General features: G+C 41.0%; 1 protein-coding gene across 1 annotated transcript in view; it reads right to left on the reverse strand.

Moving 5' to 3' along the window:
- The window catches only part of LOC140693441 (thrombospondin type-1 domain-containing protein 7B-like), a 160567-nt gene that overhangs the window by 116949 nt on the left and 30848 nt on the right, over nt 1-12770 (reverse strand). The window contains 1 exon segment of the mRNA XM_072957307.1: nt 6337-6449. Coding sequence (XP_072813408.1) covers nt 6337-6449 — 113 coding nt within the window.

Genomic DNA, 12770 nt, shown 5'->3' on the forward strand with positions numbered 1-12770 from the left:
TCAGGAATATTTATTGAGTACTGAGGCAATGTGGTGATCTATGGGCTATAAATCATACACTAAAGGGGGCCCATGCCCCCAGTGGAGCCTGTGAAAACAAAGGCACCTGTCCTCTGCATGTTAGGCTGTGCTTGGGATGAATATGTGAGATACACATCTTATTTTACTTAGTTGTTTTTTGAACACCTGGTAATAAAAATCATCCAAAATTTATAGAGGTTGTAACTTAAATTTAGATTAAGTCACTTTCTCAAGGAAAGTCACTAGATCATTATATCACCTTCAACACCATTTGGGGGGCTGGTGCTCCAGGCCCCACATCCTGATACTCAAACACTTTAGACTCTCCAGTATTTGGATGTAAACTATACTCCACTCTCCACTTCCCAGGTGGACAAAAGTACAGATGGGCCTGTATGGAGAAGGAGGGGTCCACATGTCCTTGAAAGGGTTAAGTACAGAGAGAGGCTGATGCCAGTCTGCCTTTGAGTGGGAGAAATTCTGAAATCCAGAATAAGTGATTTTGAACCGATCTGACATTCTGAATGACCAATACCTTTCCCCCTAATTGGCCTGGATGTGCTGAACAATCTGTTAATGCTTTGGCTTCACCTAAATGGAAGCAAGACCTTTCAGAGTTAGAACTGGTCACGCAAAAGATGTGGATTTCATTTACTCATTCATTCAATGACAATTACTGAATGTCCATTATGTGCCAGACATGGTGCTAAGCACTAGATGTTCGTTAGTGAAAGCAGAAGATCTCTGCCCTCTAGACTCTGTAATCTGTTCAAGAAAAATACACACATGGAAACAAGTCTCATAAGACCAGTACATGGACAACTAGCAACTGCAAGATACCAACACAATAGAGGACAAGTTCCCTGACCTTAAGGCTCTTAAATCATCACCATCATCGTCTTAACATAATAATAATTTTCTTGTACTTGGCATCCTGCTATGTGTCCCATTCTCACTGAATCCTTATAATTCACTATGAATTGGGTGCTTTTATTAGCCATTTTAAAAAGAAGGAGGAAACTGAAACACAACATTTAAAGTGAGTCTCAAGGGACTTGTATGGCAAAGATGGGATCTGCACCGAGGTAGTCTCGCTTGAGATTCCATGTTCTTCATCACAATAGCACACCACTCGGGCATTAAAAAAACATTATTGTCTTTGATACTGGAAGCTCATGGTGTAACTCCAGGACCTTTGACACAGGAGCAAAGGATCCCACCAGATGAAGTTTCCTACCAATTCTCAACAGCAGTTTGCCTTTGGCCTTCCTGTTACCATGATGCTGCTCTGCAGCCTGCCCTTAGAGATGAAAGTTAAAGGAACTCGATCAGCCTTAAATTATTAAGAATGACAAATAATTCATCATTAGCTCCATGGTTTCTAGCAATTTACAAGAAGAACTATTTTGAATATACCACATTTTATCTAATAAAGTGTCTAATAACTTTTCCTCTTTACGTATTTTTCCCTTCTAGGGAAGTGGTATACATATCTGGAAACCATTACAAAGTATCCACTGGCAATGAAAAGGGGGATAAGGGTATACAAACAAAACATGAGTGATCACGAATTGATGATAATTTTTACTTGGTGATGGTTACATAGGAGTGTGTTCTATTAATCATTAATATTTTTACATTAGTATCGTAGTATTTGATGTATGCCTGGAATTTGTATTATTAAACCTTGACAATATAAAGTGAGCCTATTTAAAGACAGCCTGAGAGAAATCTTGGAAAGTCAGTACTCATTTGTGACTTTAAAGTAAAAACACTAGATGTCATAGTTATGAGATCAGCAGCCAAGATAATTAATTTCCAATACTAATGAGGCAAACAATTATCAGCAATCTCCTAGAGGAGGCTAAAATGCACGTGAGGATATCTTGTAAATTATGAAGCACTAAATGAGTGTTTCTCTTGCCTGCTGACTTGTAAGAGTCACTTCTGGTGAGTTTTAATATTGCAAATGTCCCTCCAACATGAAGAGACTCTAACATGGGATGAGGTGAGTCTGGGACATCTGTGCACTGAAAAAACTCCATGATTCTGAGAAACTCTACAATTAAAAAACTGTTGCCATTATTAAGCAAACAACACTGGATACTTATGCAGGCATTTGACTCACAGGTTGAAGGAAGATTAGAGAAAATAGCAAGAACATCACCAAAAAATGGTTCTTGGCCATTTGACTGATTTCTTACTGGGGCTTACAAATTGGAGAGTCCACCACAGGGCCACAGCTGGAGAGTTATCTGATTTGCTTAGAGGAATGTGGGTCTACCATTAATCCTTTAAAGAGAGACTCAGATGAAGAGGAGTAAGAAGACAGAAAGCTGGCTATGAGCTAGAGACTGTTCATGGCTTGAGAACACTTTTAAGGGGTAAGGATTTTGATCATGAACCCAGCCAGGACCAAATAAAACCTGATACAACTCATCCATTGCTAAGACACAAGTCACTCCTGGTACACTCTGCCCCTGGGAACCACCTTGGCTTTTTGAGAGCTTTAGAATGGATCTGGTTTTGGATTCACATAATCAAGTGATTCCCTGATCATAAAAAAATACTATAAAGTCATAATGCCTTGGAGGAGGACCCACTGGGGATTAGGAATGCAAACTCATAACAACTTTGATGAATCAACCCAAAACCACAGCTGCAGAAAGAGATCCTCCCTTCTCTTTAGTGGGGGGGGGGTGCCACCTGCTCAGGCCCACCCTTCTCTTGATCTCTCTGTCTGGGTTAAACCATTTCCCTCCACCCCACACCCCACCCTACCTGTGTCCCCACATGCTGGTCTGCCCCTAGTCCATGCTTTTCACTTTGTAACTTTGACAATGTCATTGCCTTGTTCACAAATGTCTAACTAACCCCACCCCAAACTGGAGCTTTGTAATCTACACACAGTTGTCACCTGGGAGCCTGGAGAAAGGTATAATGCCAAATTCTGTCCAGGACTACTAAATTAGAACCTGCATTTTAATAAGATCCCCCGGGGACTTATAGCAGCATTTAAATATGAGAAGTACTGCTTTAAAATGCTATTTCCCAAATTATCTTTTGAAGGACAGTCTCAAAAACAGAGAATCAACTGCCTGGATTCAAAGCCACACTTTTCTCCCTCATTAGAGGACATCTGTCCATTCAAAAATACTGAGTGACAGCTCTGCCCCATGCTATCCTGGGCTTACAGGACTTAGTGATAAAGATGACACAAGTGGTCCCCGCATTTGTGCACTTACAATCTAGGAAAGGTGACATTAACAAGGGAGGATATGTATGGGAGTGTCAGAAAGGGGGTGTGTAGGACGCTGTGGAATGACCCAGTTAGTGAGGCGACTAGGGGAAGAGGGGCAAACGTAGTCTGAAAGATGAGCACATTGTTCCCGGAGAAAGGCTACTACAGCAGGTCCCTGCGGACGTACAGGTTGAGGGTGCAGGAAGGAAGGGCAACTTAACACAGCCAGCCTCACACCAGGCAGGTGCAATGGCCTGCCAGGTGCCTACCCAATGCAAGGCAATGAGTGCTCTAAGTATTTCCCTTATGCATAGGTGTGGTTATTAACCCTGTTTTACAGATGAGGAAACTGAGACACAGAGAGAGTAAGTAATGCATCCACTGTCACACAGCAAACCTTGGAGCTCAATCCTGGCTGTTTGGCTCCAGTGTCTGTGTTCTCAGCCATCACACTCTACAATGCTGGAGCAAGAAGCTGAAAAACAGGCTGTATGTCCAGAGTTCAAGCAGTGTTTGCTCATGGATCTATGATCCACTTTTATTTTAAGGGGGGGAGTACATCCCCCTTCAGGGACGGCTTCTTACAACACACATTTTGGGAAACAGCCCACAGTTACTGAACCTGAATTTCTAGCCATGTAGCCCAAAGTCTGCATTTTAACAACGCTTCCACATGATTCAGAAGCAATAAAGCCTGAGAACCATAGGATTAGAGCTACCATTTCCTCCAATAATCTCCTCCCTCTCATAGTCTTCCCTAACGAACCCATGGTTATTTAATAATATATTGGTCCCCGAGTATAAACTAGACATGTGGGTGAATAGGATGGAAGCAGAAGACTGGAAGAAATCTAAAAATTGAATTTATGCTCTGCCAGGTCCCCTGACTGCCAGGGTGTGAAGAGAATCATCTAGGTTTGAAAAACTGGAGGCAAAAAGAGACCACAGAGGCTTAGAACTATTTTCACTACAATGCCAACCATTTAAATAACTAATTGAATCTCTGAAAATGGGAGTAAGAGCTAAAACTGCTGGAAGAGCAGTTATCTCGCATGGCCTGTGATCCCTCCATCCTTAGGCGGCACTGGATGAAGACGCTCACACAGCAGAGGGAATTTTCCTGAATGTAGATGCATACAATAGCGGTAGCTGAAGTAATCTCTGGCCACTGGGGCACATGGGCTCAACAAAACTAATATGCCTTCTTAGGTGTCAGGGGACCCTGACAGCTCAAAACACCAATATCTGGCTGCCAGCATGGGTATTCTTTTTAATTCAGTCCTTTCCTCTCTTAAAACCATTTAACAGAGGCATTATGCTAATCCCCTATGAGGAAGAAATGAAAAGAAACAGCTGAACTTCAATAAACCTCTATTAGCATAGATTATTTGATCTTCTTGCATTTTTCCTATATATATCTTTAAGAGCTTGAATGTTTTTCAGATAAGTGACTACAAAAATTTCAAAAGCCAATCTCCTCCTTCAAATGGTTCAGAATAGAGATCACAGCTTTTCCATCCCACTCTGTCTGGAAACGACCTTCCCCAGGTGACTCAACAAATCCTGTTCCTCCGGCTCAATTACTCTGAATTTTCATTCTGGAAAATAAGTGCTGGAGGGTTTCCAGAAGAGACTGCTATCTCCACCCCTCAAAAGATCAGATAAACATTCCACTGTATTGTCAAAGTTCTTCTGTATTCAGTACATTTATTTCTGATTCCATCCACAGGCAAAGTTCACTGGATGCTACTATGTTAATTCTAGGGCAGAGGGTCATTTAAGAAGAGGAAATGGCACAGTTAGAAAACCTTCATACAGGCACCCCCCAAACCCATTGCAATCTAAGACACTGATTGATGATATTCTTCAAAAGCAGTCACTACCAGCACCCCCCACCCCCGTCCATCAATGAGAAGGGCTTTGAAGCAGCAGACAGGTCTATGTCAATGCTGGCCACATTGTCATGTCACTCCCATGAAGATGTGTGAGTCAGAGAGCCTTTGGGGGATCCTAGATGCACAGAGCCAGAATTTTCCAAGGAGAGGAGTTCAGTGCTCTCGATCTCTGGGATGGGTTCTCTCTTCAAAGAGCCACATGCTTTCCTCTCCTGGAGATCTTCCAGGGGGCTAGAGCAGCGATGCACTGAGAGCCACGCCCTGCCCGAGTACACGGCTGTCCAGACAAGGCCAGAGGGGTGTGGATGTGAGTAAGTTTGCTTCGAGCAGTAGGGTTAATACTCTTTCCATCCTTCCCTTTCTTGGGTGTAACTTTTCTTACTACGGCAATGGTAAGATTCATAGAACCGAGGCTGGGGTCTGAGGCTAGGGGAGAGGGACCAAGTTATTAACTCTAGGTCTTAGGCCAAAACGGAGCTCTGGAACTAGTTCCTGTGTCTCCACCTGGACTACCTCATCAGGGGACTGAAATAAGTGGGGCGGAAATACTGGTTCTAAGAAAGTCATTTTATAAAAGTTTTCCTGTGTGTTTATTGGAACTTAGGTATTAAGCCTCCTGGATCACAGCCCTCCAAATACATCCAGAGGTACAGAGCATCACCATTAAAAGGAAAGAAGTACCTACCATATATTGCCAATTTCCTTACCTGTTCAATACTTTTTAATGTATCTGCCTCTTTTCTTCCACAGGCTGGAATATAAATTCATCAGTGACACATGCTTAGCGCTTAAGGCCCTATATTCTAATGAAGATGCCTGGAGTCAGGCTCTAAGTACAGGAGCCACAGATAAATGGGATGGTGTGGATGTCTGATGGGGGACCACGTGTGAATGGCTGATTGAAATGCCACAACGGGGTCAACAGAAGACGAATACTTCTGCAACACACACCCGAGGCACTACGACATGTAAAATTGATCATGTTTTCCCTGCCAAGTTCTGTGGGATCTGGAAATCTAAGACTTCATCTACAAATTTTACAACCTTTGTTCCCAGGGTGACATGCAATTGGAAAAGACAGGAGCTTCTGTTCCACAGTCTCTGGCATATTTATCAGTGGGGAAAGCAAGCAGGTGATCAGGAAGGAGAGAAAGCATGAAGGGAACAGCGTCCGCCTACCTGGCTGGCACAGCCTTGGGCAGGGCGTCCACTCGCTGAACATGGTCACGATACAGTCTTTCTTGCACAGGAGACAGGGGCGTACTGTTTTGGGCCGAGTAGATTCTGGGCATCTGCCAACATGAAGAGAATGCATCAGTGCCTCCTGGAGAAAGTAAGCAATTTAACACAGAACCATCGGATTTCAGAACTGAAATCACTGAGACCTTTTATAGAGAAGGGAGAGAGACCCAGGGAGGTGAAGTTATGTGCTGTGCCCAAGGCCTCACAGCCAGAGGGAGAGCCCGAAGCACACCTCACCTCTCTTGACCCACAAACCAAAATTCTTTTCACTAGACCAGAAGAAAAAAAAAATCCCTGAAGCTAATGTAAGACAGATGCCAAGTGAGTATCTCCCCGTCAGCATGAATTCAAGGAACACTTGATTTTTTTTCAGAATAGACAAGATTTAATTTTTTGAAAAGTGTTTTATTCAGGAATATATCAAATCAGTGATAGTGTACGAGGTGACACATGGGTATATTGGGAAACAAAAAACATTGACGACCATGCAAAAATACTGCACACCCCGACACTCAACACAGGTTTAGAATTACTTAAGTAATTGACAGGTGTCTCTTTAGAACACGTAAATTGATGAGCTGGAGTCAGCGAGACATAAGTGGAGTATGTTTGCTTGCAAAGAACAAATATACGGACTAGCATTGACAGGAGAAACATCTTAGTTCTGTTATGCTGCTGAGAATTAATGTACTGTTCATACTTAGGGGGACCGGAGTCAATGGACTCATCGTTACTTGGAAGAACTGAAGTCTCAGAACATGGCAAACAAGATTCTGTTTTTATTTGCATGCTTGTTTGCTTATTTTCAAGAGTACAGAAGGCTAAAAACCACATTTATTATCTTCTAAAACAGTGCCATGCCAAAAGGAGAACAGAAAAGCACTCTGCAACATATGTCTGCATCTTTGAATTCTGTTTCCCGTTAAGCTTCCTATACAGCACAGAGATGCATTGCGTCTAAAGCTTAACAGCAGGAAGTCTGGTACTAGATGTCAGTGGTGAGTAAGTGCTTTGCCTACATTCTTTCATTTATCACTAATGACAGCAGTGAGAGGCATTATAATCTTCATTTTCAGATGATAAACTGAGGTGCTGAAATAATAAGTAATGGACCCAAAGCCACATGGAGACAGAACACTTGAGAAAAATAACGATCAGAAAAAGAAATCACCTGGCAAATTCAAATAGACAATTGAGACTTCCCAGTAGAAGAGAACAGAAAATTGAAGAAGTAAAAGTAACAAGGAAATCATGGATTCAAATATCGTAGAGCTGATGGAAGGCTGGCAATTCAGAGTGGAACGTCTACCAACTGTGCACAAAATGACCAGCGTGCAGACACAAAAACTGTCCAACTGGCAAAGAGCAAGCCAAGGTAAGAGGAGAGGTAACAATGGCTGGGGGAGGTGAGGGAGAAAGCCAGGTCACCTGACAAAAAAGGAGACTCTCACTGAGGCCAAATCTTGTCAAGGTACATAATTATAAAAATAAAAACCTATTCTTAGTTTTAAAACTTTAGAAGCAATACATAGACAAGACACGAATTTGGCTGTGAACAGAATGTACACAATATTTTTCTTGTCACCGTAAGGTGAAGACACAGTGAGCGCAAGATGGGAGGTGGCAGGGGAGGGAGGCTTGGATGTCCTCCTCCAACAAAGCAGGTCCTCAGAGAGCCAATACATATAAATGAAATGAGAAAGTTCTAAGTAAATTAATCAAAAATGCAAACATAACCAACCAACAGAGCACCAACCAAAGGAAGAGGAGTCAAGTCAGGAGAGGAGTGTAAACGGACATTTTAAATTGATCAGTGAAGAGATATATGAATGATACATGAAAACTACACCATTTAGAGTAAGGAGGTAAACATCGGAAAGGGGAGGGAGGATGAGGATATATCCTGGCGCTTGCCTGCACTGACATAAAGACACAGTGGAGACAGACAAGAAACTAGCAGAGTGGCTGCCAATGGCAGGACAGGAGGTGGGGAGGCGGGGGATGGGAGCAGAAGCGGTAGAAGGAAATTCATTGTCATATATTAGATGTCCCTTTGTATTTTGTTATAACTTGTGAACCACATGAAGGCATACCCAGCAAAAACAGAGAGAGAGAGAAGAGAGGGGAAGAAAAGAAATAACTATTAATAGTTAATAGAAACTACTAAAGTGGTTGTATTTGGGATGTGGGATGCTAAACGTAGTAGATTTCCATCCTCAGTCCCTCTATATTGTTTTACTTCCACTGTGGTGCTTATAACACTGTAATACTGATAAATTAAAGTGGAAATGTATATATGCACAGAAAAAACTGCTCAATAAATTGCTAGTGGTCTTATTAATAATCATCCATAATATACATAAAAACTACCTATTAAGTAGTTGAATTCAATGAATGCAACAATGGAATGAAAAAGTGTCTTTAGAGAAAATAGTATTTAAATAATACAAACTATTCTGGTATGGTAGACTTATGTCATCCTTTGACAGAGATAGCAAAAAACACTAAACTCACTCCCAAGTCCTTTACTCATACCCTGAAGTCTACTAAAATTTAATTGAACTGCTCTTTATTCTGTCTGCTCTCCAATCTCTCCTGGTATGTGGCTGGAAATGGAAGGACAACTTCCGGTGTGCTCAGTGGGGCGGCAGGGCTAGGGGTGCACAGACCCAGCCAGGACCCACTCATATGTCCACAAAGAGCTCAGAAATGCCTGTGCTGCTGGCTTGGCTTCAGGTGCTCTGAAGAGAGTGGCTAAATCTGCAGGCACTTTGTTCACTTCCAGTTAGGAGCAGCTGTTCATCTTTTTTGGGAAACCAATATTGCTTATGTTTATTGACACTTTGTTAGCATCACACACCACAAACACTCAACAGGCCTAAGGTCAACTTCGTAACATGGTCCTCTTTCTCTGTGTTCTTCCCCTAAGTCCACCAGTGAGAAAGGTAAAATCCCCTCAAAGGCATATGTCAAACTCAGGTTAGACTGCTTTTATCAGGTTAGATGCCATGAACAGAAGGCTTTCCTGAAATGTGATTGCTGGTCTGAGAGGAGCCAAGTATTTTCTTGCCAGTGAAACTGTCTTTCTGTTCATTTTTTCAGTCAATAATGCAGACGTTTTCCTTAGAGGTTCAACTTCCTCTTCCTCCTATTTATATGCTGTCTAACCCCTTCAAGGACCATCTCATTTCCAATTTCATAAATTTCCTCTTAGTCTTCAAAAATATTCTCTTCGACCATTAGCAGCTTATGTATCCTCCACTTCTAAAAACTATAATGTTTATTCTCTGTATCGTTTATTGTCACTGAATAAGAAATAGCTTTTGACATCTTTCATGCTGCTGGTTTTCTGGGTATGTGTGTGCACAAGTGTGCATATATGTGCATACTTTGTACATACACTAATTTTGATGGTAGGATTCCATTTTATATCATAACTTAAAAATGCCAGAAGATCTTAATGCATTGCATATATTTAGTAACAGGAAGTGAGTGACTGAATAGTACTTATGCTGTTGGAGCCACAAGGCAAATCCCTGGGAATATTAGGCACATTTATCCAGCCATCTCTGAAACAAAACTGAAGCCTTAAAAACCAGGGAAACACACAGAGTCAGTTTTTAGTTAATAAACACATCATGGCTCCTTGCCTTTTGCCAAAATTCATACTTCCTACTCTCCTGTAACACTCTGATCCTTGATTGGAAGTACTTTTGATAAAAGGATGAGTACATTTCATTTCAACACATACACTTTCCTGGACTTGCACTGGAGTATTCCATGATGATTGCCTCTTGGCGTCCTATAGGTTTCAGTTCCTTATAATCACTGTGCTGAAATGCATCAAATTGAGCTACAGAGATCTGCCATTTTCCAGTTATGTGTCCACAATCATGGTGCAGACTCAGCACTCCAACCCCTTCCCTTGAGTAGTCCTCCAACCCAGGAACTGCCGTACCATCTCAACCTGCCAACTTTTTCAACAGGAAATGTGTAAACGGAGCTCTCAATTACTAGATCTCACAAAAGGGCCCATGTTTTCATGTTAATGGCAGAAAGTACCTTTTAGGACCTTTGGAAGGCTTTGAGTTGTGGGATTTTAATCTTAGTTATTATTTTTTTGCATATTGCAACTGAAAAAAAAATTGAGTAGTGAAACAAAACCAAACAAACGTCCCAAAATATCCCAACAAGCTCTCACTCTGTGTCAGTTGTGTCTTAGCTAGTCCTCATTTTCTTTTCTTTTTTTTTTAATGGAGGTATTGGAGACTGAACCTCATGCATGCTAAGTGCTAAGCACGTGCTCTGTCACTGAGCTATACCCACACCCCTAGTCCTCATTTTCTGATAAAATCAATTCTATTACACATACAATGGCAACCTATACAATTACGTGGAAACCAAAACACCACCCTAGGGAAGCAAGAACTTGCAAGGAATTCTGTACATCCCAGTGCAGTGGGTTTAGGGCTAGAGCACATGATGTTAGCCCATCCAGTCCATGGAGACATGCTTCTTTCTCTCTACCCTGAAGCCCACTCTTTCTTGAGGATATTTTCCTCTTCCCTTTCTATTGCCATCACCCCCACCCCCAGGATTTCACAAAAGGGAGGGGATTTTTTTCCACTACAATGGCTTTCACATCAAAAAGAGCAAAAGTGTATTTTTCTGAAACGACAGAGCAAAGGATACTTTCTACCGCTGATCTTCTATCTCACTATGTGCTCCACTGGATACTAGGTATTATTTTCTTAGCTCAATTAATCTCATTACCTCAAGAATTTTAATTAACTTTTCTTAAGTCAATGCAGGCTTCCCTTGTTGAGCAGGACTGTTTGGAGACATACAGTAAAAACTAAAACTAGGTTGTTAAGTCTCCAGCCTCATTAAAAGTGCAAAAAAAAAAAAGTATGTGTGTGTGTGTGTGTTTTAGGGAAAACATATGTGCAATTAATTTTCTTGTGTTGGAAAATCAAGCAAAACTGGAGGTTATTCATTGTCATGATGATATTTTTAGTCTCACGTAAATTATCAAACAAATGCATATGCATTTGTGAATTGTGCTTTAAACTATAAACTGTTGGCCCTGTGATTTTTCTTCTGACAAAATATCATTAAGTTAACCTTTGAATAAGCTGATGGGCTTAGAGACTTTATAAAAAACTGTCATTATAGTAATCAGAAAGCCAGACAAGGAAATAGGGGTCTGTTTGAACATATAATCCAACTTTTCATGTCCAAATAGTGTTTGAAATGTGATGATAATGTCTTTGGTAGCTGTCGGTCTCAATTCTACTGCTCCATTGCTAAGACAAAAAAATAAACTGCATTCACATCAAGTAGATTTCTCCTGTTGTGGTTCAGAGGTGAAACATTACCTGGAAGAGAGCTCATACTTCAAGTATGCTCAATTTTCTCATCACTGTAAAGAATAATAGTTTGCTGCATTTCATGTAGCATCCATTCCTATATCTAAGCTATACTAATTTTTATTTGGATATTCAAGCTAATATGTCACGCATCTTTTTTTCAGCAGTTGGAAATTTACATGATAAAAATGAACACTATCAAGGCTGCAATCCGTCTCAAGATAAAAAGAGTTCTTTTGTCTGCTTGGTATCTTTATAAGCCTTTCAGAATTTTACCATAACCTCATGAATTTGATTATGTCCTGAACCAAATGATGTGCAAACGTTATTGTCCATGTTTGGCTAAAACTTTCACTGACTCGATTGATCCGCATGGTGTTTTGTTACCACCAGGTAAACTGAAACACACACTGGTGTAAACTGACATTCCAAAAAGTATCACAAGCAACTTAGAGTTAGATGCTAAAGCAGAAATAACATTTATGACTTAATAAGAGCAGAAGGACATACATACAATCTGCACATCACACTTCGTGTCAGTCCCCTTAGCCAAAATTTATCATGGTAGATTTTATCTTTTTCTATTTCACATTTTTATATTTTTAAATATTTTATATTTTTTCTTAAAGCAAAGGATAAACATCAGCTTCTTTAATCTTCTACAATTCATATCTGTTCCATGTCAAACCCTGTTACTTTCCTACACATAGGTCTGATTCATTCATAAATTCTAAAAACGTTTATGGACACTAACCACATGCCAGACACGGTGCTAAAATCTGTGGTGGCAACAGTGAAGATCATCCAACCCCAGCTTACTGAACGCCACATTTGGGAGGGGGGAGATTCAGTCTTCTTGACTATGCTTCACTTCCAGCCCTAGTTATCTTCTCTTGTATTTGCACAGCCATCTGCTCCTCAGATGCTCTAACACCACAGTATCTGGCCAGTCTGCCCTATTTCTGCCATCAGCAGCTCAGGTTCTATGACTTTCCTTATACA

Source organism: Vicugna pacos, unplaced genomic scaffold (genome assembly GCF_048564905.1).
Source record: "Vicugna pacos unplaced genomic scaffold, VicPac4 scaffold_19, whole genome shotgun sequence".
Taxonomy (NCBI): Eukaryota; Metazoa; Chordata; class Mammalia; order Artiodactyla; family Camelidae; genus Vicugna; species Vicugna pacos.